Source organism: Embiotoca jacksoni, unplaced genomic scaffold (assembly GCF_022577435.1).
Source record: "Embiotoca jacksoni isolate LCO1_2020_lvr unplaced genomic scaffold, fEmbJac1.0.p SCAF_6, whole genome shotgun sequence".
Lineage (NCBI taxonomy): Eukaryota > Metazoa > Chordata > Actinopteri > Embiotocidae > Embiotoca > Embiotoca jacksoni.
The window spans coordinates 20,831,566-20,856,840 of NW_027185414.1; the positions used below are offsets into that span (position 1 = coordinate 20,831,566).

General features: G+C 40.1%; 1 protein-coding gene across 1 annotated transcript; it reads right to left on the minus strand.

The window, feature by feature from the left end:
• Positions 1–294: 294 nt before the first annotated feature.
• Positions 295–24,319, minus strand: pla2r1 (phospholipase A2 receptor 1). Its single transcript, XM_069173449.1, has 30 exons — positions 24,056–24,319; positions 22,220–22,600; positions 21,953–22,126; positions 20,961–21,125; positions 20,490–20,603; positions 19,811–19,960; positions 19,244–19,438; positions 18,981–19,144; positions 18,663–18,773; positions 16,485–16,597; positions 16,201–16,370; positions 15,906–16,114; positions 14,767–14,912; positions 13,507–13,591; positions 13,264–13,399; positions 13,098–13,133; positions 12,541–12,701; positions 11,195–11,259; positions 10,797–10,900; positions 10,582–10,718; positions 9,261–9,378; positions 8,969–9,102; positions 7,707–7,848; positions 6,162–6,397; positions 4,461–4,641; positions 4,190–4,324; positions 3,204–3,326; positions 2,951–3,127; positions 1,631–1,666; positions 295–1,353 (listed from the first exon to the last, which is right to left on the minus strand). The coding sequence occupies exons 1-30, from the start codon at positions 24,198–24,200 to the stop codon at positions 1,136–1,138; spliced, it is 4,461 nt and encodes a 1,486-aa protein (XP_069029550.1). The 5' UTR covers positions 24,201–24,319; the 3' UTR covers positions 295–1,135.
• Between the last annotated feature and the right edge of the window lie 956 nt (positions 24,320–25,275).

Here is a 25,275-nt window from a genome sequence, read left to right on the forward strand (position 1 = left end):
CCTGAGAGTTGTCTTTTTCAGGCCTATTTAGTTCTTCTTTTTCACATCAGTGTTTTTTATTGTCAACTTGTCTCAAAACACAAAAGAAAACGCAGAAAAAAACGCCAAAAGAATCAGCGCCTCGTAGTTGTATGCTTTCGCCAACCAATCCAGTTGCAGTTTACATCTATGTTGGTCCTGACTCATAATGTAGTGAAGTCTTAATTAATAGTAAATTAATCTTTACGTGTTCACATGTTTGGCCAATAAATCTGATTCTGATAGGACACTGATCAAATGAAGAATCAATTATTTAACTAACCTTCAGTTTATTAAAACACAAATGAAACTGTGCACAATACATCCCTTAATTTGCTTTGCATCAGCAGACAAAACTGAAAGAAGTCCCAATCATCAGTCATGCCTTACACATGTTATTTCACAACACAAAAAAAACCTCTGGTATCAATATCCATCATGTATACAGAAAACATCTTTAAAAAAAAAAAAAAATACAAAAGTAATACTAACAAAATAGCTGTACCACATGTCCAGATCCAACAGCTGGTGAATTCTGAATGAAATATACAAAAATACAGAACAAGTATCACTGTAACTAATATTTTGTCATCTATCTTCCTCTTATTTATGGCAATGAGATGTTTGACCCTGACAAGTAGACCAAAATATTCCTTCTCCTGTTTGAATCTTATAGAAAAACCTTTTGAAGTTATTCTCCTTAACCAATTGTACCTTAATAACTCCTCATACTGAGAGACAGTTACAAGCATTATGTGTTCGGTACCTCATTTAACAAGTTAAAAGCTCCCTGGCATTTCTTCCTTAATGTCCTTATTTATGTGAACTTTGTTTGTCTTCTTCAAAAACATATATCCACAAACTTTCTTTTCATCAAAAACGGTCTCGAGTCAACGTTTTTCAATGAATGAGAAGTAGAGAGCAGCTGGGGTCCTTCAAACATTCTCTCAAATAAAACAAATTTAAAAAAAAGTTGACCGTCTTCATCTCACCACTGTCCTGAGGAGTCAGCATCACAGCTTTACAGTGTCATGTGGCGATCATACCTGATGGTGAAACGGTGAGAAACAGACAGAGAGGGGGAGAGCAACAGAAACCATGAAAAGGATAAGGAGTGCTATTCTCCTGAGTGAACCTCCAGGTCCGTGATCAGCACGTTTCCATCCGACTCTGTGGCCTGTGAGCTGGTTTGTCTGTAATAAGCGCTGCCGCGTGTCGGGAGCCCTCGAAAACGTACAGAGTTCCTCTTGTAGAGGAACCACATTGCCCCTGCCAGCAGGGCAAAGATCAGGACGGCCACCAGCACCGCAGCGAGGATGACACCGTGATGTAACCCTGAAATACACAACGGGACAGCTCTTATGTAGCCGTGCTTTTGTTTTAACGCGAGAAAACTCTTATTATATTACATGCAAAAGGCGTGAATACCGATGTCTGTCACACATTCTGTGAACAATTTGCTCACAGTGTTAAATCACACATACTGTATCGCCTCCACGCTAAAGCAGAACACAGTCTCAGTGTGAAACAACGTGCTCTTTGCTCACTGCACCTTTAGGACACATTAAATCTGTCCTAAGTTTTAAATTATTCAATTTAAAGCGCACTTTACCTTTTAGAGGTTCCACTTCCACCTCAGTAATCACATCTGTGAAAGAACATGTACAGTGAGGTTCAGTGAAAGTGTATCACCTTGGGTATTCAGACCATGTGGTGCACACGAGGAAAAAAAAATCCACACTGACAGTACTTATCAAAAGTTCCTCCCATGAAATGTGATTTTGTGCAGATACAGCTGTCAAAACAATCATCACAATGAAAAGCTTATTTATATTATCTTAATTAGTGTGTCCAGAAAATCTGTCCAACTTGTGTCTGTGTAAGTATCACATGTATACTTCTGTAACTTCTGTAGCAGTTTGTAGCAGTTTCCATATATCTGAACCTCAAAACAGCAACTTTGCCAGTGAAAGCACTTCTATCCCAAATGGACACATTTCTGCATATGGTGACAAATGTAGAGGCTTTAATAACATTTCCAAGTCCAGTTCTCACTCTATTTTAGCTCTGGTTTTAGTCTCCATCAACTGTGAGGGAAATAGCCGACTTCTTAGCTGCAAAGTGCTTCACAAAATCACTTTAACCTCTCAAGTCTTTATTTTTATTCTATTTTTATGTTGTACGCCACTCGGGTCAACTCTTGCCGTCTTTAAATGTGCCGTATAAATAAAACTGAGTTGGCTTGACACTGTGTTTAGCAGCTAGTGGCTAACTGTCTGCAGATATCATACAGTGGGTATATTTATTTGGAACTGCAGAGTCTGGTAGTAATAATAAAAATAATAGGGCTGCAAATAATGTTTATTTTTGTATTAATCTGTCAATTATTTTCTAAATGAATCAATGAGCTGTTTGGTCTTTAAAATGTCTGAAAATAATAAAAAAAATGTCGACCAGTGTTTCCCAAAGCCCAAGTTGCAACCTAAATGTCCTGTTTTGTTCCAACCAGCAGTCCCCAACCAAAAGATATTCAGTTTGTTATCATGGAGGACAAATAGAAGGCGCAAATGTTCACATTTAAGAAGCTGGAATCAGGGAATTTTAGCAGTAAATGATTAATCATTTATATAAAAAAAATAAAAATTGATTTGACTAATAATTGCAACTCTTATTAATAATAACAGAAGTAGTCATGTGATCAATTGTAAGTATAAAAATTATGATTATAGCCTCTTTCAATTTTGTAGATACAGTAACTTAAACAGCTCCATAAAACATTTTTTATGCCAACATAATTTACTGCTAATTCTTTGTTAATCCATTTTGTCTTGCTGAAGCTGAATCCTGCGGCCCTGGTCGAGGAGAAAGCCACACGATGTTCAAGAGAGCTCCACAGTTACAGCTGCAAGCTGCAGCCCTCGATTCAACTTGCCTGAAATGGCTTTGCAGATGAAGCCAAGTCGCTCCGTGCAGCGTGACAGGTGCCACGCACCGTCAACCACCCTCGTAGTAACACAGGCATCCGCACTCAGCTGCTTGGAGTCTGGGGCTTTATTGGGCCAGTTGGTGTAGTCCATTGGTGAGCCATCTACCCAGGCCAGTGAATCAGCTAAAAGCAGAGGCCAAAATTTAATGAAATCCTACTGCGATTGTCAGATGGGAACACGAGAGTAATAGATCCTTACTGTCAACGTTGAAGTACATCCCCAACCAAAAGTTCTGGTGAAGGAAGCCCGACGACCACATCTGCTCCAGCACGAAACGATTCTCCGTTTCACTCTCGATGGTCAGGACATCTGAGGTGTTCACTGTAAAGTGAAAGGAGCACAACAAACTCACAGCGCAGTTTAAAGGAACGCTTCAGTATTACGGGAAAATGTTTTTTACTGAGAGGTAGATGAGATTTTAGATTCCAACCAACCGCATGTTTGCACACAAAATGTAAAGCAACAACCAGGAGAATATTAGCTTGGCTTAACAAAGAGACGTGTGACGGGGAAACACCTAGATCGGTCTTATTGTGCCCGTGAGGTTGCCAGGCAACAAGAGGAGACTCCAGGAAGTCAATATGGTAGTCAAAGTCAGGAACAGAAAAATTCAGAAAAATTACAACTACACTTTGGCTGTTGTACAGTATGAACAGGTGTGTGTTGATAGTTTAAGAGTTGCCAGAAGGTGTGTTTGTCTTTGGACAGAGCCACGCTACCGGTTTTCTCACGCTTCCAGTCTTTTCACTAAACTAGGCTAACCAGGTGCTACCGGTGGCTTTATGTTTGTTGTACAGACGTTAGAGTACTGACACTTTCATTTAACTATAACCAAAGAGAAGAAGCATATTTACCAAAAATGATTAACTATTCCTCTAAAAACACCTTAAGTAAACATCAAGTCTTATAAAACAAGATACATTGAAAACAAAGATGGTACAGAGGAACATTTATAATCGCTCGGTTTTAAGTAACCACATTTTTATTTTATTTTTTAAACCTGGCACATTTCAGTGCAATTCCAACTGTTCACCTGTAGGGGGAGTATGGAGCTCACCCAGCAGCCAATTCTGTCTTCTTTTTTTTTCTAATATTTAATAACAACAAACAAATAAAAACTAAAGAATTTAACAAATACGGGCAAACTGGTTAATGAATTAAGTTCAACTTAATGAACACCTTACCTTTATGCCTGCAGTGCTCTCTTGCCTCTTCAAATGTAAGCTTCTCCACCACAGCCTCAAAGTTGTAACAGCCATGTCCAAATTTCACCCAGGTGGAGGGGCACACCGTCTCATACGAGATAAATGGTTTGTTACCTGTGAGAGGCAGCGGGGGAAGGCAGAACACGGGGTGTATTTCCACACGTTTTATCATGAATAACAGAAACTGGACAGCTGAAGAGACGCAGTGTTGAGTGCAAAGATTTTCGTGTTTCACTGCAGCAGCACTGACTTGGTGCGGGGACATGACACAGGGCTCCTGGTAGCATAGTCTCACAGTCGGCTCTCCGCCAGCCTCCGCTCACATCCATGTACACACACTCTCCAGTCACAAAGTCATCGTCATCGTCGGCTGCGTCCCAGTGTGTGTACACCATGTCACTGCCATCCGACCACTGATAGTTGATGCCACTCTGGAAGGAAGCACAGTCACAAAGATGTCAGTCAATCAGTGGTTCCACTCTGTGGATTTTTGTGCATGCATAGCAATTTGTTCAACAACAACTCATTTACTTATTTTCAAATTACTTTTGTAAATAATCTATTTTCAAAATGTGTTTGTGAAAGACACTACTGGGATTCTGCCTTATATGGACTATGTAGTTGATTGTTTTTTCAATTCACAAAATCAATTCATAGTTAAACATCAGAAAATGTTCACACCAAATCAGTCCTAATTACTGGCTTTTAATTGAAATTTATTTATACTAGTTTTGTTTTTCTCTCAAATCTAAACCTAAAAAACTCAAATTAAAATAGTTTATTTAACTTCTTATCAAAGAAACAATATGCACCATGCTTTACTAAAGCAGATGCATGTTTCTGAGAGGAAATCCAGCTTCTGATTCATCAGCATTGACACGCACTCATAGTTCTATTATATCACGATCAAGCAACATGATTAGAAGCAGTCATAATAGTTAAAATGATAAAAATGCTATGATAGTTATTTGTTAGTATGGAACATGAATGATTACTGTAATAATTAGCGTAATCAAAGTTAAAACAGAGCATTTAGTTCATGGGACAGACTGAACAAGATTGGGAAACTTGGAATAATAAGAGAGGCAGAGAGTGAGCTCTCAGCTTCCTGTGTTCACTTTTCTCTTATGACTAAGATATTCCACTGGGTCTCAGCAATACTTGTTTTCAAATGTTAAGTCTCTGACTGTGCGCTGGGAAAGCATATATCTAGAAATAGAACATTTCTACACGGGCAAAAGGCCAGAAGAAAACCCCTGTATTCACGAGGGGAAACTGTAACTATGTTAAACAAACTAAACAAAAATATTAGGAAGTCAGAGATCCTTTTAAAGAGTGGGGCGACTTTCCTCTGTACTTCAGACAACAGAGTAACATATTTTCCCTGACTAAAATTTACTTCAAAGCTTTTTTATTTCAACTACAACCTTTCTGTGTGTATGTATTACACAAAAACAATTAAATATCAGGTAATTCTGTGTTGTCAGGTGGTGCAATGTGGCACAGTACAGCAGTGTAGTAAAAAAAAAAACCTGCCTTAAAAGTATTTATCTACCAACATTTTAAATGCATTTCTTGCATGCGGGTGTGTATTGTGCTGGAGATGGACCAGCTCTCAAGTCTGACCATTAAATACGAAGCTAAAGCCAGTAGATGGCTTAGCTTAGCATAGCTGTTTTCCAGGCTAACCCCTCCCCCCCTATTTTTCAATCTTCAGACTAAGATAGATTACCACCTGCTGGCTGGAGCTTCAGTCACTGCACAGACCGAAGGAGTGCCATCAGTCATCTCTTGATTAAAGGAGCTAATAATAGTAATAATATTTAACATTTCAAACACTTTGAAAGTGGACAAACACACATACACACAATGCCATCTCCCCAACACAAACACACAGTAGACATACACAGTGCAGAGGTATACAGAACATATTGCATGAGAGGGTACATACGTCTTGACTATACAGTCCAATCCAGTGGGGGACTGCCAATCTATTGACAAGGACAGTAAGGAAAGCCTGGTGGTAGGCATCTGTAACGCTCACTAGGTCAGAATCATTCTCTATGCACATATGCATCGCGTCGTACCAGCTCATGTTGCCAGACACAAGCTTGTAGCTGCGGCTCCTGTACTCAATATTGTCAGGGAGCGGGTGGTGGTAGGAATGGGTGGGAGGTTTGGATGTATCTGGAACAAGAAGAGAGGAGAAGAGAGTGGGGAGACGGTAAGATACCGGAAGGATGGAGCACAATGATTACTTCAAGGTAAGCAATGAATGCACAATTGATTTGATATAACTCACATCAACCCCTAAAACAGTAACTATGGAATAGTTTGGCTGAAAGTTGGAAAGCTGATCTGAACAGTTCTAGGATACCAGTGGAGACTTTAGGACTTCCAAGAAATAGTCCCACACATGAATTGTTTTTGAGTGGTGCTGATTATTTGTTATCATTGGACGGAGACGGGGTAACTTTCTCCTGACTCTACTTCCATTTTTACTGACAAACACAGTCCAGAAATTAAGTATGTGGACAGTTAGATATATTTTGTGTTCCTCAGTTTCTGTATCCACACACAATTTGAAATAAAATAATGGATACCACATTAGGTGCCAAGTCTCAGCTTAAATTTTGGTGGATTTACATCAGAATTGAAAAAAGCGTGTGGGACATGTCCATAAACGTCAACGATGGGATCAATTTGGCTCCTCAGTGGACGTCATTTGAACATCAGCAAAGACGTTAAACTGACATGTTTTGTATGTGTCTCTGCTCAGTGGGAATGAGGTGTTATACTATGGGCTTTTCCCTTTTTGTCTTTACACTTAACCTTTTTTTTTTTTTTAAATCATTTTTTTAACCAGTCAATAGAACATTGTTTTAAAACTCTACTGGTTTTTTTTTTTTTTTTCCTTTTGCAAATTGCAACCTGTGAGACTAAGCAGGAGTTTGCATCTTTGATGAGGAAACATGTACATTTAAAACCTAGAGAGCATCTTGACAAGCTATGCAGTCATAAAAGGGCTTTCTTCACCTTGCAAATTATTTTTAAGTCATCCACAAGACATGTGCTCCTCATTACCAGGTTGTTGGACATTTTCTTTTTTCCCCTGTGTGCACCAGATTTTTTGAAAGAGGTATTGATCTTAAAATGAATAAGCACATTTTGAAAGTCAACTGTCAAACTATTCATTTACTGTCTAGAATCAAAGGTATGAATTACATTTTTTTAAATATTGCAAGGCCATAAGAAAGGGAAAGGGCACTTCACACAGAAATATGACTGGCAACTGTCAAAATGGTGTTAGAAACAGCCAATCACTCAAGATTGAAGTTTTTTTTTGATTTGCAGACAGAATAAATTAGAAGCATTTAAAAGACCATCGGAAAGCTCGAGTGTTCTGACACCAAAGGAAAAAAAACCACTCAGAGAAGCGCTGAAGGACAGGCTCGCAGAAGAAAACTTGAAGAGAAACAAACTGAGGCAACCTTACCTTGAGATTTCTGACAAACAAAGCCGTAACCACTCTCGCTGCACTTCTCATCGTACCATTTCCCCGTCAGGTGGAAGTTGTGGTTGTTGGACAGAACAGTACACAGTGGCTCATCAGCGAAGCCCCTGAGCCATTCATCTTCCTGAAATTCATAAAGTCCATAACTGTTACACGCAAATATACACAGACCTACTGACAAAAGTACAATCATGAACGTGAGTCCTCTCAGTTAAAAAAATCTTTGGTGTTGTTATACACTGCAGTCATTATTTGTGTTGCATTTGCACTGGTAAAACAGTGGTTACAGGTTTATTTATATATATATATATATATTTGTCAATGCAAGTCTGGCTTTTTTCTTGCAAACTCGAAAGACTTGTTTTGGTAATCCAGAAGTAAAAGTTGTGATTATGTTCTGCCTCGATACTGTCAGGTGACTAAAGCTATAAGAAAACAAACAAAAAAAAACAATTTTTTTTTTTCTTGGTTTGTTTTTTTAAATTAAAACATCAATCAATCAAGCCAGTGTACATCACCATATAAAAACTTGTGATGAACATGATGTGCTAAAATCTACATGATTGTAATTGTCTATTGTCTGAATATTTGGAAAGACTAGATTTTAAAGCTTTGGCAACACCGTTTTCCACATGTTCATGCCTATAAAGTCTTTTGAATTGAATTAATCGGAAATATAATTCTTTGTTTTTGGTTGTAACTGCAATTCAAGCCTCTGATTATCTGCTCCACAGTGGCTGAGGCTCATGGCTATTGTCTTATTTAGAGCCATTCAGTGTACTAAACATGATTTCTCAGTTGAAATAATTAAAAGTGATGAAACTGACATTGTTCAATTATCTAAGAAAATTTGGATATTATTACAATTAGACAATGAGAATTTAGAGCATTACAGACAAATGTGAGAAACATGTTATAAATCTGGTGGCTTCCCCCACTTTGCTATTCTGTTGACATTTGTCTCAGCTCATTATGCTATGTTCAACCGTTTAACACAGTAAATTTGGTTGTATACACTGGGAGAGCAGTGATGTTAGACACTGTATTACGCGTCCTTTAAAAACAAATACAGGAACAATATAGCCCAAAGAATTAGAAAAACGTTTGTCGAAGCCAGGACTCTTTTTGTCCTGTGGACTTGTGAGGGTCACATAATCACACAGTCACTTACAGTCATAAGAATAAGCAATAAACTCAAGCAGCTGGCCAAAGCAGGTCAACCTAAAGAACTCATTAGATCTTACAGTGAGATAGCTCTTTGGTTCGATTGGAGACCAGTTGGTGTAGCTGACTGGTTTGCCATTGGTCCATTTCATGGTGTCCTCCAGACCAATCCAAACACCCACAGAGCTTCCCTGGAGGAACATGGTGATGTAGGCTGCAGAGAGGGTGGCATGACAACATAGAAATTTAAAAAAAAAATAAAAAAAATAGATCAGTATTCCTCTCTGAAATGCCTATCAATGGAGATAAAGAGCAGAAAAACAAATCAGTGACGGTGTTTGCATATGAAAGAGTCATCATCAGATATTTTACCTTGTTCAATCTCATCTTCTATGGCGACCAGCGTGCCGCAGAATGAGGTGCAGATGGACTGGGCATCTTTCCAACTCTTTCCCTCCTTTGGACTGGCAGGGAGGTGAAGCAGGAGACACTGCCAATACACACACACCCACCCACACACACACACACACACACACACACACACACACACACACACACACACACACACACACACACACACACACACACAAAACATGAATATCACATTGTGAAATGCTAATCAGTATTCCCAGATCATCACCAAGAATCTCATTTGGGCTCAAAGTTAGAAAGCAGAGGGGGTAATTTCATCTCAGTGGTGAAACAAGAAAGAAGCAGCAAGCAGATTATATTCAGAGCTTCATATGGTTAAATCTGAGAGAAATTGGGTCACATTAAACAAGGCAACAGCACCACCACTGTTGAAATACCTCGAAAAGATGTACATTTTAAAACTAAGTGGATAGGGTAGACCTTGTGGTCACGCCTTTATGATTTAAGAGAGAATCTGCTGGTTTATTTGAAGCTGACGCAGCTTGAGCACCGCCATCGGGGGGTTATTCAGAAATTGACAACATAACTCGCCACTAAACAGTGAATGTAAATACAAACATCCTGCTTCAATCCTGCTTTTCATCCAGCTGGGAGTTTAGAGAAGTGACCTTTTTATAGCTGATTTGTGGGGGAATTCAGGCCAAACGAGCCATTTTAAGGGCGTTTATAGGATATAATAAGTATGTAGTCGTGTATAATGGTGGTGGACTGTCATTTGATGGAAACACTTCACAACCCACCCAAACCTCTTTATAGAAGAAGATGTGGACAACAAATTTATCTACAAACAGTATGTGTCAGCAATTATAACTTTGCTCATGAAGCTATATTTTTTATAACAATTAAACATTTTATTAAATAGCATTTATTATATATGCTATCATTATTATGTAATTTATGGGTACCAACAGAGGGAGTTAAAGTTACTGACACACCCCTTAATAAACACTTATATCAGCATATTTTATGAACTGATTTTAAATGCTTATGTACTGCAAATATAAATGAAAACAGAGGACTTCAAGTGTTGCCGTTAAAACAATAGAAAAATAGGTGTATGCCAACTTCATCCAGCCAAATAAAGTTAAAATTACGCAATATTTCCTGCTGTTTACTTGCACCCATCAGGAGAACTTTCCTAGATGAGTTTACATAATGCAGGCTAATGAAAATTGATTATCGTCCTTATTTGAGGTTCATTCAAATGAATTATTCATAAGTGTGTCTGAGCATGTGTGTGTGTCTAAATGCTTATCTGAACCTTGTGTCCGAAGTACAGCCAGTTCTCTGGACATCCTCCGATGTAGTGCGGCTCCCTGGGCGTCTCCACCACGGACACGGTCCTTCTCTTGCACACGTAGCCGTGGAGATCGCTGCATTTACTCGTTGACCACTTCCCTGCAACAAGTCGAGCAAATTTTATCTCTGGCATGTGCAAGTTGACAAGAACCAGGTTGTGTTTCTGCATGTGTTTACCTGATGAAGAAGACATGGTGACACACAACCCATTTTTCCTGAGGGCGCCAGCAGTAACACCTTCAGCCCAGTTCTGAAAGTCTACTCCCGTCTTGTCACTCCACCTTAAAAAAACAACAACCAATAAACACAAATACTATCAGTGAACACTGTTGCAAGCCTGGCTGATGATGTAGCCTTAATGAGACTGTCAGGTGGTTTTTAGACAGTCTTGTACTTTTGTTTGATCAGGTAGGCTAATCTTCTCCTCTTTAATGTGAAGGCTGAACAGGCCTCTTGTACTGGAGTGCCTGGGCGACTCACATCTCACACCTAACTCACAATGTTGAATAAAGTGCTAAAATAAAATCAATAGCACAAACAGGAAAAGTTTAACAAGATCCAAAGCGAGCACACACCTGACCTCCTCTCCAGGCTGCATGATGGACAAGCCAATCCACCACTCAGTACGGCCCAGGGAGAGCTGAAGAGACACAGTGAAAGGAGCAGAGATGAAAAAGAAAACTTTACTTTTGTCCTCACAGGGCGAGAAGATCAGCTTTTCAGAGCCTCTCTCATGAGCGGCCATTCAGGCGCCCTCCTTGGCCTGTGCACCGCTTCTTTCATTGCCTTGTTTTGTTCCCATTATCCCCTCACAAGCCTCGACACCACAAGAGACCTCTTTAGTCTGATCCAAAAAGGCTGCTGCCAAAAGACAGCCTTTTCCTTGCTCCCTGTGTGCAGGGGCACTCGAGCATTAAAGTGTTCACATATGAGGTGCATTTCAGCTCGTCGATGTGTGTCTGTAAACACTTGAGTTTGTATGAGAAACGAGTGCGCCAATTGTGTTCACACTTGTCGGGTTTTCACTGTATGTGAACTGTTTGAAGAATGGGTCTATTGGGCCATTCAGTGGGCACAAACCTCTGTGATTAAGTACATTTCTTTGGCTGTGTACTCAAGAGTCTGTTACAGCTCACTAAGAACCAAAAAGGGTTTATGTTCAATGCTTCTGATATCAATGAGATCCCGGGAGATGGCGGGAGTATTCTCACCGAAAAAAAAAGGTAAATATCAGATGCACCTTCACTTTAAAATCATAGGATGGGAGATAAAAAGGAAGGAAAAATATAAACTATAGAAGTTGGACCTGCGCAGAATAATAATACTGTTATGTAAGTAACACTGTTTCACTCTGGAATACACTAATTCTAACTTTGTGTAATTACGCAATAAATTCTGTGTTGTGAGCTAAAATAATAACATTTCCATTTAAATAATTGTATCATTTTGTTAAATAAGAGTTATTGAAAGGACCATAACACTTTTGCCATATAGTATGTTTCACAATTAAACAAATCTTGAAAATAGAGGTTTTGCAACATAAATTTGTTGTTTTTAAACTATATGAATCTTATACTATATCATAAACACATATGCTGGATATCTTGTGATATTTCTTTTTCACTATTTTAGTTTTTTACTGTGTTAGCCAACATATTTATTCTATAATGTAAATTTTGCCAAATGTGTGTTTTTGGATAATTCACTTTCATCTTTGATTTTAAAAGGGAACATTAACAAAAACTATCAATAAAATACCCAGAATATAATATTCTGGGTATTACACTAGTGTTTTATGTTACGAAGTTAATTAGAATAGATTATAAAATAGATGCAAATTCAAAAATCTCTACATAATAACACATTCTGTTGATAATGAAACTTTATGAATCTTTTTCTAAGAGCAGGAGCAGTTACAGACCCGCCGCAAACGCTCCTTGACGAAGTGCAGCTCCTCTCTGGAGTGAATGGACAGCAGGTAGGATCCCATCATCTGACAGGCCAGAGAGACAGCGTCCCAGCTGAATGGCTGCTTGGCCAGCAGGTACTCAGCTCCGCGGTAAAACACCCAGGGCTCGCTCTCTGTGGGGAAGGACAATAATAAGTAACATGAAACGTGTTCAAGTAATGATATGGGTGCAATGAATCAATGCACAGTTGTTATTACTGACTGACTGATGATCAAAAAATACTTTCTATTGACTCAGATTTACTACAAACACGTTGCGTCAATCAAACAGTACAGTGCACCCCAGGGGAAATTACTGAAATAAAAAGTTTAGAATATTATAATGTATGTGAAGTTAATATTAAGTTAAATCAGTCTAAGACTGTACACATTTTTTGGACTTTTCGTATTAAATAGTCAGTCAACATTTTCTGCCAAATGAGAAATGTTTTTCACTTGATCATGAGAAATCTCTTTAGCTCAGTTTATGTGATTTACAATATAATAATGAAGTAAAGAAGTTGACTTACGCTCGGTGTACCAGTAGGGTTTTTTCAGTTTATCTCCTGCAACGTAAAACAGAGTTCATTAAATAATGCCATACGTGTATGTACAGTATGTCTGTGTGCAGAGTGGTGGTGGTGGTGTGTGTGTGTGTGTGTGTGTGTGTGTGTGTGTGTGTGTGTGTGTGTGTACCTCTGGACATCTTGCAGATCCACTCATGTTTGGTGTCACAGGGCTGTGGCATGAGAGTGTTGCTCAGGTTACTGTACACCGCACAGTCCCTCCTGTCATCCTCCTCGTTCTTATCTTCGATGAAGGATGTCACCACCTGCACAAAGACACACACACACGAGGAAAAACAGGTGTAATGCTGTACATTTTCTGGATATCAGTGTGGATGGACTGTTACTTAAGTGAGCATCTGTGTGTACTTACAGGAGAACCGTCGGACCACTGCCAGGCTCCGGGAGATTCAGGGTCTCTCTTATTCAAACCCACCCAGAACCGGCGACCCTCTGTTCTAAAGAAAGAGGAGCAGAACACAAACACACTGCAACACAAGTCCACAAGAAGTCCTTCAGCTTTTTAAATGTGTACTTTGACAACAGTCGGTTTACCACATTGTTTACCACATTATTTTGATCTGCATTATATCCTAATAAATTGTACTCTAAAGTATAGATTGTACATCCAGCCTGTTGTAAAAAACATAGGTGGATTTTCTTGTGATTCTGGTCAAAGGTTTGAAAAATATATTTGCTAACTTGTCCTATACTGTTACTGTAATGTCATCAATATTCATAGTTCAAGCAGTCTTAAATTTAAAGGATACAGACGGTGTCATACATTACTGGATTATTGGTACAAAAGGCAGCTGCTGAGATATGGGAAGGCAATAAGACTCCTCCACCTTTACCAACACTACAGTGGTTACCCATTTCTTTTGTATTAATATTATATTTTAGAGTTGCTTTCACCGTACCAACCTGCTGGTTGTTCCCATGTCTAGATTTAAGAATAGTTAATTGTTCTTTCTATTGTTGATTTACATCCTGTATCTTGGTTTTAAATTATTTTAAAAGAGTATTTTTGGGGCATTTTTGCATTTAATCACAATAGTGCAGAGTAGATAGACACTAAATGTGAAGAAAAAGAGCAGGGGAATGACGTGCAGCGAAGGTCCGGCCAGCTGAGAGTCAGCCGGAGACACAGCGGGCATGTTGGCCCATATGTACCAACCACTCGCCCATCGGGTTCCCCATGAAGCCCTTTTAAAAGTGGTTTTGAAAAGTGCTATGAATAAAATCAAATTCATTCTTACAACTTTATTCTTTGTTTGGAGTTCCTGTCTACTACTACTAACAGTGATATTATAAAAATCCATAAATCCATTACTGTCATTAAACAGCCCTGTTAATTGACTTACAAGACTGGCTGATGTAGCTCTCTGACACTTGACAAATGTCTTGCATCTTACACAACAGTAGGTGTTTAGAGATGTGCTTGTCTCTGCAGAAAAGTAATTATTTTTATGTTTATGTTATGAAACAACCCTAAAACGCATTTTATTATCAAAACCAAATAATTAAATCCTGCATTCACCTCTCTATGCACATGAAATAAAAAAAAAACAACCTCAACTGATGCATTCCCACAACATTCCTGCACTGATAAGCCCCAAAGGGCTGTACCAACCCTTTAAACATGGTACTGAGGAGCTGCTTGACAAACACCTGCTCCTCATAGTGGTGGAAACTGGCGAGCTGAGCCCCGAGGGCCTGGCAGAAGAAGTCTGCTTCCACCCAGGAGCGCTTCATCAGGACTTTCTCATCGTGGAACACCTGGAAGAGCAACACTTAGGTTCAGCTGAGAGTTACAGGTGGTAACTGCAGAAATGCATCATATATAATTTCTGTATTTACCTACATATAAAATCTTAATGTTTTTTTTTTTCTTCACATTTTCAAACCTTTTCTATGGGCAGGTGTAAACATAATAGTTTTTTTAATTAATTATCCAAAACCTTTTCTCACTTCAAAATATATTTTTTTAGTCTGTTCTCTGTAGCTCCATCCTTTCAGAAACCCACGCTGATACCTGTCCATAAAGCTGAAATAATAAGTCGCTTAACCAATTATTCAAGAAACAGACAGTTAATGAGCAACAACTCTGAAAAGTAGATACATGAAATGGATTATTTTTACCTAAATATTGCAAAATGGTTTTAGTTTCTTACATATTTTTTACTGAACTGAATATCTTGGTCTGCAGTTTAGACAAAATAAAACACCTGAAGACGTCACCATGGGCTCTTTAATTGACCATGTGATTAATCAATGAATTGAGAAAATAACTGAATGTTTAACTGAAAATTTTTTCGCTTTGCTGCTGTAGCGAAAAAAAATTCCCCTCGGGGATTAATAAAGTAACTACCTAATGAAAATATCTCATATCTGCAGACCTTGTGGAAGTTGAAAATCATGAAAATAAATTGCCTGTCGGTGTGAATATGTCTATGTTAATCCCGTGGTGGATCCTGTGTACCCTGCCTGTTGCTCCGTGCATGCTGGGATAGCACACAGTCCCCACTGACCCTTAACAGCAACAACAAGTAGGTATGGGAAATGAACAAAGGAATAGTTTTTTATTTAGTTGAGCAAATATCCTCTTAAGTTTGTTTCAGTTGGAGTTGGTGAGATTTTATGTATTCTGTAAAGTCCAGACTATCACCATTTTACCAAATGATGTACAAGGCTTTGGGAAAAGAAGGAAACAAAGTTCAGGGGTGTGAGTTAGGACAGAGCAGAGGAGTGAAAAGATGAGGATGATCCGACCTTAAAACAGTGGAGCAGCCCAGAGTGTGATTCCCACCCTGGAGGACAGGGGGCGGAGGCATCGATGTGGTGCTCCGGCAGCTGAACGTCGTGGTAACTGCTGATGCTCTGCTTACACACTGAAAAGGCCTTGAGCGACTTGCAGTCCTTCACTTCCCAGTGACCCAGCGCAGGTCCGCCTGACATGGCAACACAGCCACCAGCACTGACTGAGGAAAGAGGAATGGAGGGTGTCACATGAAAACAAATCTCCAACTAAACCCAATCACGGCGTGCTTCTTCATCATCAGGCTACCTGGCTGGTGTTTGTTCCAGTTTGTGAAGGTGAGAGACAGAGAGGAGCCATTGTGAGGAAGCCATCTGTACTCGTTCATCTTGTCCCCGTCAACGAGGCTGATCCAGTAATACTTGCTGCTGTTGGCGCCGCTCTCGCTCAGCAAACTGTCGACAAACGCCTGCTCAAACCTGCCAGCAAGAGAAAGACGAGGGGCCGGGTGAGGAGACGGGCTCAAATGCTACCACAAACTAAAAAGTAGATATTTTGAATCGACGTAATAAAATATTTGCTCAATAAACCACCTGTTTTCCACAGTAAGAAGAGGAGCTTTGCAGTAATATCCCTTGATCGCATCTTCAAAGCTCTCCTCATGACCAGTCACTGTGTAACAGGAGTGGCCGTGTCGCTTCCACCCCTGAAAAAGTAAACAAAAACCATCCAGAGATCAATGCTATATTTCAAACTGCAGCTTTATTATGAAACGCACCAGAGAAAAGCCTTACGTCACATCAAATATGAATTCTTTTTGAAGAGTTTCACATGATACAGCTGCTTTCAGGGTCTCTCAGATAAATGGAAACCACAAAGCAACTTCTTTATGAAACAATATTTTTATTAATAGGTTAAACAGACAAATAAAACTAATGGGAATTCATCTTTTTTTTTTTTTCCAATAACCTTCAACCGGGTGGTTAGATCTTGTAGACAGGTTCAGGTTTTTAAATTTTGTAGCTGCTCTTAGAGTTAAAAAAAAAAAAAAAAAAAAAAAAAAAAAAAAAGCGCCTTTAAAAGCCAACATCTCACACCAGCTGCTACTTGAAAGTTGGTAACCCTATTTTGGGTTTCAATTAAAATGGTTCTGTAGCACAAAAATAAAATGACTGAAAAACAGCACTGATAGGTGTGATCAAATTTGAGATCTTTCTTATTTATAGCATTCTTTGATCTCTTTATAATTTAAATCAGAAAATTTGCTCAATTTAATTTTGGCAGTTCAGTTCTTGTGCACGTTCTTATATTTAGACAATAATAATTAGTATTTGGCTTTGATTAGAAAATGAAAAAAAAAAAAAAAAAATCCATGGATCAATTGTTTGACATTGCCATCCATAAAGTCAAGCAGCTAACTTGGCTAAAAATCAATGTTTGTATTTCTTTTATCTTTAAAAGTATCCTTTTGGCATCCTCACCAGAACTCAGGTGTCGTATTCGTACTATTATTGAAATATCTGTGGAATAACATGCAGGTCTGCGGGTTTATGCAAGAACGTGTGCGTGCATTTGTGTTTTGACAAGTGGTGTGAATTTATCCCCCTTAACCCTTATATCCCATCTACCCCCCCGCCTCCTTATACTTGGGGTCCCGAGGCCAACACTAACATGAAGGCATGTTTCAGAGCTTTCTGTAAAACTGCAGTATGAAATATGTTTTTATTACAGATGGAGACATTTTGAGGACAAAACCACACACTGTTACCTGCATTACCTGGTGTTACACAGACAATGAAGAGACTAAAGTGGAGGGCATAGTTTTGTTTGCTAAAACCCTGGCAGGAATCATCAGAGACTGCTCGAGCATGGCCACTGATATTGTGCCCGCAGGGGCATTTTTGGCCTCGTGTTCAGAGGCATGAAGTAGCCTGATGACTCAGGAGTCTGATATTCTTGTAAATAGAGTCAAGGAGCAACACGAATGCCAGACAACACGTCAGCAGTCGAGTGAATCAGCTCATTGTCCCTCTAAAGGAGCGACTTGCTCTGAAGTTGAACTGCAGCAGGCGTGCGGCTCTGTCTGGTGCAAGTCCTGATCTCTATGGAGCCTTTGTAACCCGGCGCAGCACAGCACAGCACAGCACAGCACAGCACAGCACAGTACACAATCGGCCTGACACTTGAAAATCTGTCACTTTAAAATCTGTCACTTTTTTAAATAAAAAAAAAACTTGTCCATTTTCTTCTCCGAATTTAAACATAATTTTACCAAGTCAACAAATCAGAATTTCTTTAGTTTATTTGAAAAAGCATTGGGGCATTTTTCACAGTACAAAAGTAATACTTTGAGATTTTTAGCTCAGCTGACATCAGCAGTTTTCATGCAAATGGAGTTCTTTACAAAACAAAAAAACTACTACTGCTATAAGTAATTGTTATGGAACAACGTGAAACCAAACATCTTGTGCTTCTAGATGTTACCTTGCGTTTATAAACACCGTGGCACGCTGTAGGTAAAGATTTATCAGAGAAAGATTAAGAGGGGTGTTATGTCATCGTGTTATGTGATAGGTTCGCTCCACCTCGAGCCGGACATTCAACTGCGAGGTCAGAGCAGAGGTCGAATTAAATAGTTTAGTCAAAGACTCATCAGCAGTTGAGTGCAAGCTGACGTGGACGTGTGTGTGTGTGTGTGTGTGTGTGTGTGTGTGTGTGTGTGGATGGATGTGTATGTATGTATGTGTTTGTGTGTGCATTCATGTTCCTACCTCAGGACAACCTTCATCCCAGATTCCAGGGTGCTGAGTGGGACTCTGGCTTTCTCTTCTGCACACAGCAGGCAGTCGCTCATCACAGGAGGCTAAAAGCCAGGTACCTTTCTGTGAAAGAGGTTAGCGGTTTACTCTCATGAGGACAGCAGCCGATTAATGTACACACACATCATAAATGGCTTACAGTTGACACGATTAAACAGTTATTTCAGTTTTCTGTTTTTTAGAGACCAACCAATTAATTAATCAAACAGGGAAATATGAGTTGTTGTTTTTAAAAAAAAATAAAACAAACACAAACACAGGGTTTCCCACCTTCCTGTCCACTTTGGCACAGAGTGTTGCATCCGTCAGGTTGTGCAGAGGGTGATACTGGTGCCACAGAGTGAGAGTCACTGGTGAGCCATCAGACCACTCTACTGTCGGTGACGATGCCCGTTTCCAAAGACCAATCCACACCTCCGAACTCTCCCCAGAAACTGTTAAACACGGGCACGCGCACACACCACAAACGAAATAACATTTAGTGTCTATAACAAACACAACAACGTGTGTCTATATTGCATGATGCTTCTTACAGTTAGCCAACAGGTTGAGCAGCATCTCCACCTCAGACAAGGAGTTGAGGCTGGTGAGGTTTTCCCCCCGAGAGCTGCAGGCCTGGGACGACTCCTCCCAGCTTCCTGCTTCTGTTTCTGACAGCGCCCGGTAGCAAAAACCATTATGAGGCCACCGGCCATTCTCACAGTCTGTATGGATGTACTGCCAGTTCTCTGTGAGGAGAGAGGAGAGGAGAGGAGAGGAGAGGAGAGGAGAGGAGAGGAGAGGAGAGGAGAGGAGAGGAGAGGAGAGGAGAGGAGAGGAGAGGAGAGGAGAGGAGAGAACAGGTCAGACGAGAGTAAAACAAATTCACAGCGGACATTGTTTTGGTCTAGCTGCCAACAGTGCAAAAGAGTGGAAGGTCTTAAGTTCACTCCCCAGGTGCAGAGCAGTTGCTGAGGCCAAGAACTACAAAACTTTAAAAAAAAAATATTTATTTTGCATTTAAGACTCATAACTCATTCCTTTCACAGTCTAAAAGCCAGGGAGGCGGTCCGCATGTTCGGTCTTAATGTGTGTGTCTGTGTCGTGCATCGTGCTCTCACCTAGAGGCTCAGCTCTCCGGGTGTCGTTAGGCGTCTTCTTGCAGATGTAAGGCAGAGCAGACTCACAGGAGAGACTCTGCCAGTGACCGTCGAAGGCTGAGTTGTAAACACCACACTGTCTGTTGTCCTGCAGCGGGCTGGCAGGCAGCGCTGACGGGAACACAGTCAACACGCAATGAGGTTTTATTGACAGAAGCTGCATTTTTTTTTTCCAGAGTAAAAGTTACACAAAACCCAAACAAATAGTTATTCTTAATCTTAAATGAAGAAAATTCCTGATAATTGTGAAAAATCATCCAGTTTCCTTTATATAACATTTATTATTCATTATTCTTTTCATCTGATAATATTTTCTTATTAAACCCTATTTTCTAACTGTTAATCCATCCTTTTAAAACAGACTGGGCTTGTACATTCAATGACTAAAATCATTTATACTTTACTTTAAAAAAAACTTCACTCACTGCCTTTGCTTAAGCAACTTTTTCATTTGCATGAGTAAAGTTGAGTGATTCCTGTTCTAGTAACACTCCAGTGTTAAAACTTCAACAAGCTAGTGCATGCGATGAAATAAAATTGTATGTTTGGGTGACTGATATTCTCACTGCATATATTTCAGTTAAAATCTCGGGCATTTCCCTCTCACTTGCTCCCCCTGGAGTAGACAAATAATCACTACCTGTGGTGAAATTGACCAATGACAGAGGTGCTCCGTCAGACCACTGCCACCCACGTCCATCTTTAAGGTGGTTCAGCCCGATCCAAACCATCGCTCCTACGCTTGCCAGTCGATCTGCCACGAGGCACAAAAACAAAGCACGCTGTAGCAAATCGATCGGATGTCTGATGAAAATAGTTTTTTGTCCAGTCTCATACATCACTGTGGAATTCAAAGATATTCCAGACAGGAGACAGTGAAGAGATAAATACAGAGTTATAAAAAAAAAAAAAAGAAGCCAAAAATAACAAAAGAAGGGAGGGGCGAGACCAAAACCTAAAATGAAGTGGTATGAGTGATGAATTTGTATGCTCTATTGAGCAACAAAAATCTAAACATCAGATTTTCGAGTAGTGGATCCAGAAGGAGTTCATGGTGGAAGTTTCTCTCAGCAGCTTCATGGCCCCTCTGTGTTTCCTACCAGATGCCTACCTCTGATATACCTGTGCTCTGCCAGGCTGGTGATGCTGAGCAGGTTTCCTCCCTGAGCCTGGCAGGTAGACAGCGCCTGACTCCAGGTGAGGATGGTGTAAAGGTTGAACTGGTAACATGCACGCAGCTCCTGGTTAGACTCCCAGAACCGCTCACAACTGGAATCTGTGGATAAAGCCATGAATAATAATAATAATAAAAAAAATTAAAAAAAAGTGAGTTGGAAACTGATCGAGAAAGAGTGAAGTGAGTCAGTGTGAACGTGTCTCCAGGTGTCCGCAGCAACAATGGCCTGTCAGTGTTTTTAGAGTACGTGTGTTTTATCTCCTAATCCAGTATAAACCCTCCAGACCGCTGAGGTCATTTGGTTCTGGATTACTGGTTGTTTCCAGAGTAAAATCTAAACATGGTGAAGCTGCTTTTAGCTTTTATGCCGCTGGAATGTGGAACAAACTACCGGAAGAGTTGAGACTTCAGGCGAAGCTGACCACGTTTAAATCTAAAGACATGTCTGTTTACTTCTGCTTCTAACTCACATCTCTGTACTTTTTGATTGTGTCTTGCTTTTATAGTTTTTAATCACTTCATTTTCTTGCATTCTGTACAGCACTTTGTGTTTCCTGGAGGTATGAAAAGGTGCTATACTTATCAATTTCACCTATTTTGCCTCTGGCTTATCTTATTTCTTAATTGAAGAAATCTCAGTAACAACTTTTTTTTTTTAAGGTGTACACTATATTGCAAAAAGTAAATAGAAACCAAGTTGAATCTAGCTGCAGAGATTTCCTCATTCAGTCACAGGAGGATTATTGTTGAGTGTTAATGTTTGCTCATGAGGCCTGGCTCACAACTGGCAAAGCAATTCTTCACAAAGGTGGAGTTCACTTTCCAATCCACACTAAACCCAGAAAAACATTTCAATATTCACTTCAGACCATGTAGTGTGTTTACTTGTGTTCCTTTCTCACTCTGCTGTGTCTCCATTGTTTTACCTTGCACTGGACAGAAGCCCCATCTTTCGGCCTCATCGTAGCGAGTGGTGGTCGCACACCAGGGGAGGTGGTCCTCACGGCCCTCTGTCGTACACTCAGAGTACCATTTGTTGTTGTACTTGAAGGGAAAGGCACAGGGCATCCCATGTGCGTTTCCCAACAAAGTGTGGATATCTGTAAACAAAACACGATTTAAAATGACAAGTCTGGTGGGCAGAAAAGTATTAAGTATTTAAAAATGTCACCAATGGGATTTTAGGGGTTTACCTTCGTATGGATATGAGCAGGGTCCTTCTTTAGGGGTGTTGTACCTTTTCCACTCATGGTAATTGTTTTTCTTTACCACCACCAGACGTCCAGCCGCAGCCACCCTCCACTGGGACGCCCCGTACAGCACGTTCCCGCTGCAGCGCCACCACAGCACAGGCAGGGCCGTGTCGCACTCGAAGGTGCCGAGAGGCTGCGTCGTGTCCGAGATGTTGAGGCCCAAGCACATGCTGGTGCCCAAGTTGAAGAGGCGATGGCGGGAGACCCACTTCCACAGCATGCAGCGCGTCGGACGCTCGCAGTCCTCCAGCACCAGGTTGGAGCGGTCCACCGTGATGCAGCGCTTCAGCGGCTCGCTCTCCAGGATAAACACACCCTTTTCTGGAAATAGACGGATGAGGGACAAGGAGAAGATGATGAGATGAGCAGAGGTGGAGGGACGGGGCGGAAGGAGTGGGATGAGGGGCGCAGGGGTGAGAGACGTGGGGGAGGACGTGAGACATTAATGTGAATGTGTGCCAAAGACAGAGGAGGATGAATGGATTAGTGGAGTGAGAGCTTTAAAAAAAAAAGAAAAAAAAAGTGCAGATTAATAAACTCTATGATGGCATTCTACCTTAAATGCAAAGTCTGTTACATAAAGTCAGTTCAGAAAGTAAAGTGAGAACACTTCACTTCTATGTTTGACAACTTTTTCAGAAGTTTCTTATTGTAATTTACATAGTCGGACAGATTGTTTTAAAAAGGCGTGCACATCCAGAACAAGATGGGCTACATGACCAAAACTGTTGCATGCGGTGGGTGGGTGGGTGGGTGGGTGGGGGGGGGGGGTATTTTCAGTGTCCGGATATCCTTCCTTCGTGTTTTTACTTGAATGAACTATACCACGATGAAAATATACATACATGGCATTCAGTCGTTGAGTGGAAGGGGAGAACGAGGTGTTTAAATTTGATCTGATGTGGGGAAAATGAGTAATGTGAGGGTGGTGAGATAACATTTTGCAACCTAAGGGTGCAACTAATGATTTGGATGGAGGGTAAGTACACCACTGGGACCATCAGCTGGACTCCCTCCTTCTTTCATGTCTCATTGATTAGCACACGACATCTCCAGAGGGCTCACCGGTGATACCTGGCGTCCAAACTACACCCCTTCGGTTCCCTCTGTTTTCATTTTGCAGTCCATATGTTGTCTTTTCTTTTTTTTGGAATTTAAAAGGGTAGAAAACAAAAAAATCTGTGCATCCAAAGTGACATTATTATTTAATAATTATATTTAATATAGAAAAGCAGAACGTCCTCGCATATGGAAAACTGAATGTTGTAAATGATTTCTAAATTCCTCAATGAATCAGAGTTGAATAATAAATAGAATAATTTTTCCTTGTTCTGATTTCACTTTGTAGTTTAATAAGACAGAATTAATTAATCTAGGTTACAAAAAACCTGAAGAGCACATTTCTCTCTTCTCTAAAATGAACTTAGACAGAGAAAACGCTTTTTATGCTGGTCTTGAGCTGTGTTTATTGAAACTGCTGGTAATATGAGCCTGTTGCAGCATTTGGGGAACAAACTGTGGTCCGGGGGCCACTATAGGAGACCTGAGGAGACTTATAAATAAGTCTTCAGGAAACTAGCGGAGTTAATTCAGTCGCTTCAAACACAAGACAGCTCAGCACATTGAGAACATGAAGCTTCTCCCTCTTTTCAGTGCAGTTATATAATTATAGCCTACGTTTAAGGACAAAACATAAATAAAAGTGTGGGCTTATTTTGCGGGTTATTTAAATGAAAGAAAAGAGCACCGAGCAACAGCTGCGGCCAGATGACTTACTGTAAAACTCCATGAGCTGGTTTTTGTCCAGGACCTCATCGTCCTCCTCGGTGACACACACGCAGCTTTTCGCCAACAACACGGACACACAAATAATCACCACAACAGCCGCGGAGTCGATGCAACGACACAACTGGATGAACATTTCGACAGCGGGATGCAGTGTCGAGGCGCAAATATCCGCTCATTCCGAGGCTCCCGGTCGGAGGGAGCGTTTCGGGCTTGTTGTTCTTTCCCTCATAGAAAAACTTTGGCCCAGTTGAGTTTTTCAGCGGGGAACCAGCGACGTCACGTCTGACCGAGGAGCTGCTGCGCTCCAGTCTGAGGGCTGCATTCCTGCCGCTGCGGACCGTTTTCACTGGGACACACAAGTTTATTTACACCCAACCCAAGGATTCAATAAACAACAGGAAAATAAACACACAAATAAACAGACAGATAAACAGACAGACAGATAAACAGACAAACAGACAGACAGACAGACAGACAGACAGATAGATAGATAGATAGATAGATAGATAGATAGATAGATAGATAGATAGATAGATAGATAGATAGATAGATAGATAGATAGATAGATAGATAGATAGATAGATAGATAGATAAAAAAATATATACTATTCATTGAAAAAGGTTGCAGTGTTTCTATAATTATCACTTGTTCTATTTCATGTTATTTTTTTTTTACTTATTTGCATTTCTAACAACAAAATAATACATTTTTAGTAGGCTATATTTTCATTTTTTTTATTTCACACTTGTTTTGTAGTATACCTCTGTTTCCCATGTACGGCCCCTTTGAATTTGAATTTAGTCTTTCTTCTCTTTCGCCTACCTGCACTTATCATTCTCATTTTACAATCTGTAGATGGATAATTGGATGATAGATACATTTCTACTGAAATGTGGTGATGTTATGGCTGGATTAATCTATTTAGGTTTTCGCCACTGGACCTCTGCTGCCTCAGGTTCAGTAACCTGCTCAGGAAACTATAGATGACAGCTGTAATTTGCACAGAAACGCAGATATCAAACAGTAGGCTACTCCAACATAATATCCTTTCTGACCCCAGGACTTCTGTGTGACATTTCAAAGAAACAGAAATTTATTTAACTAAATACACCCTGGGAGAACAATACAATTATAGTTAAAAATGGATTGTACCACAAAACCTTTAGGACAGGGCCACAAAATACAAAATAACATAAGACACAACTAT

What these genes read in the sequence shown, in the direction of transcription:
- pla2r1 (XM_069173449.1), bottom strand. Translation starts at nt 24,200, where the DNA reads ATGTTCATCCAGTTGTGTCGTTGCATCGACTCCGCGGCTGTTGTGGTG. An exon ending in CTCAGTACCATGTTTAAAGG is followed by an intron (nt 13,592 to 14,766) that starts GTTGGTACAGCC and finishes CTCTTTCTTTAG; the next exon opens with AACAGAGGGTCGCCGGTTCT. An exon ending in GGAAGTGGAACCTCTAAAAG is followed by an intron (nt 1,354 to 1,630) that starts GTAAAGTGCGCT and finishes TGTGTATTTCAG; the next exon opens with GGTTACATCACGGTGTCATC.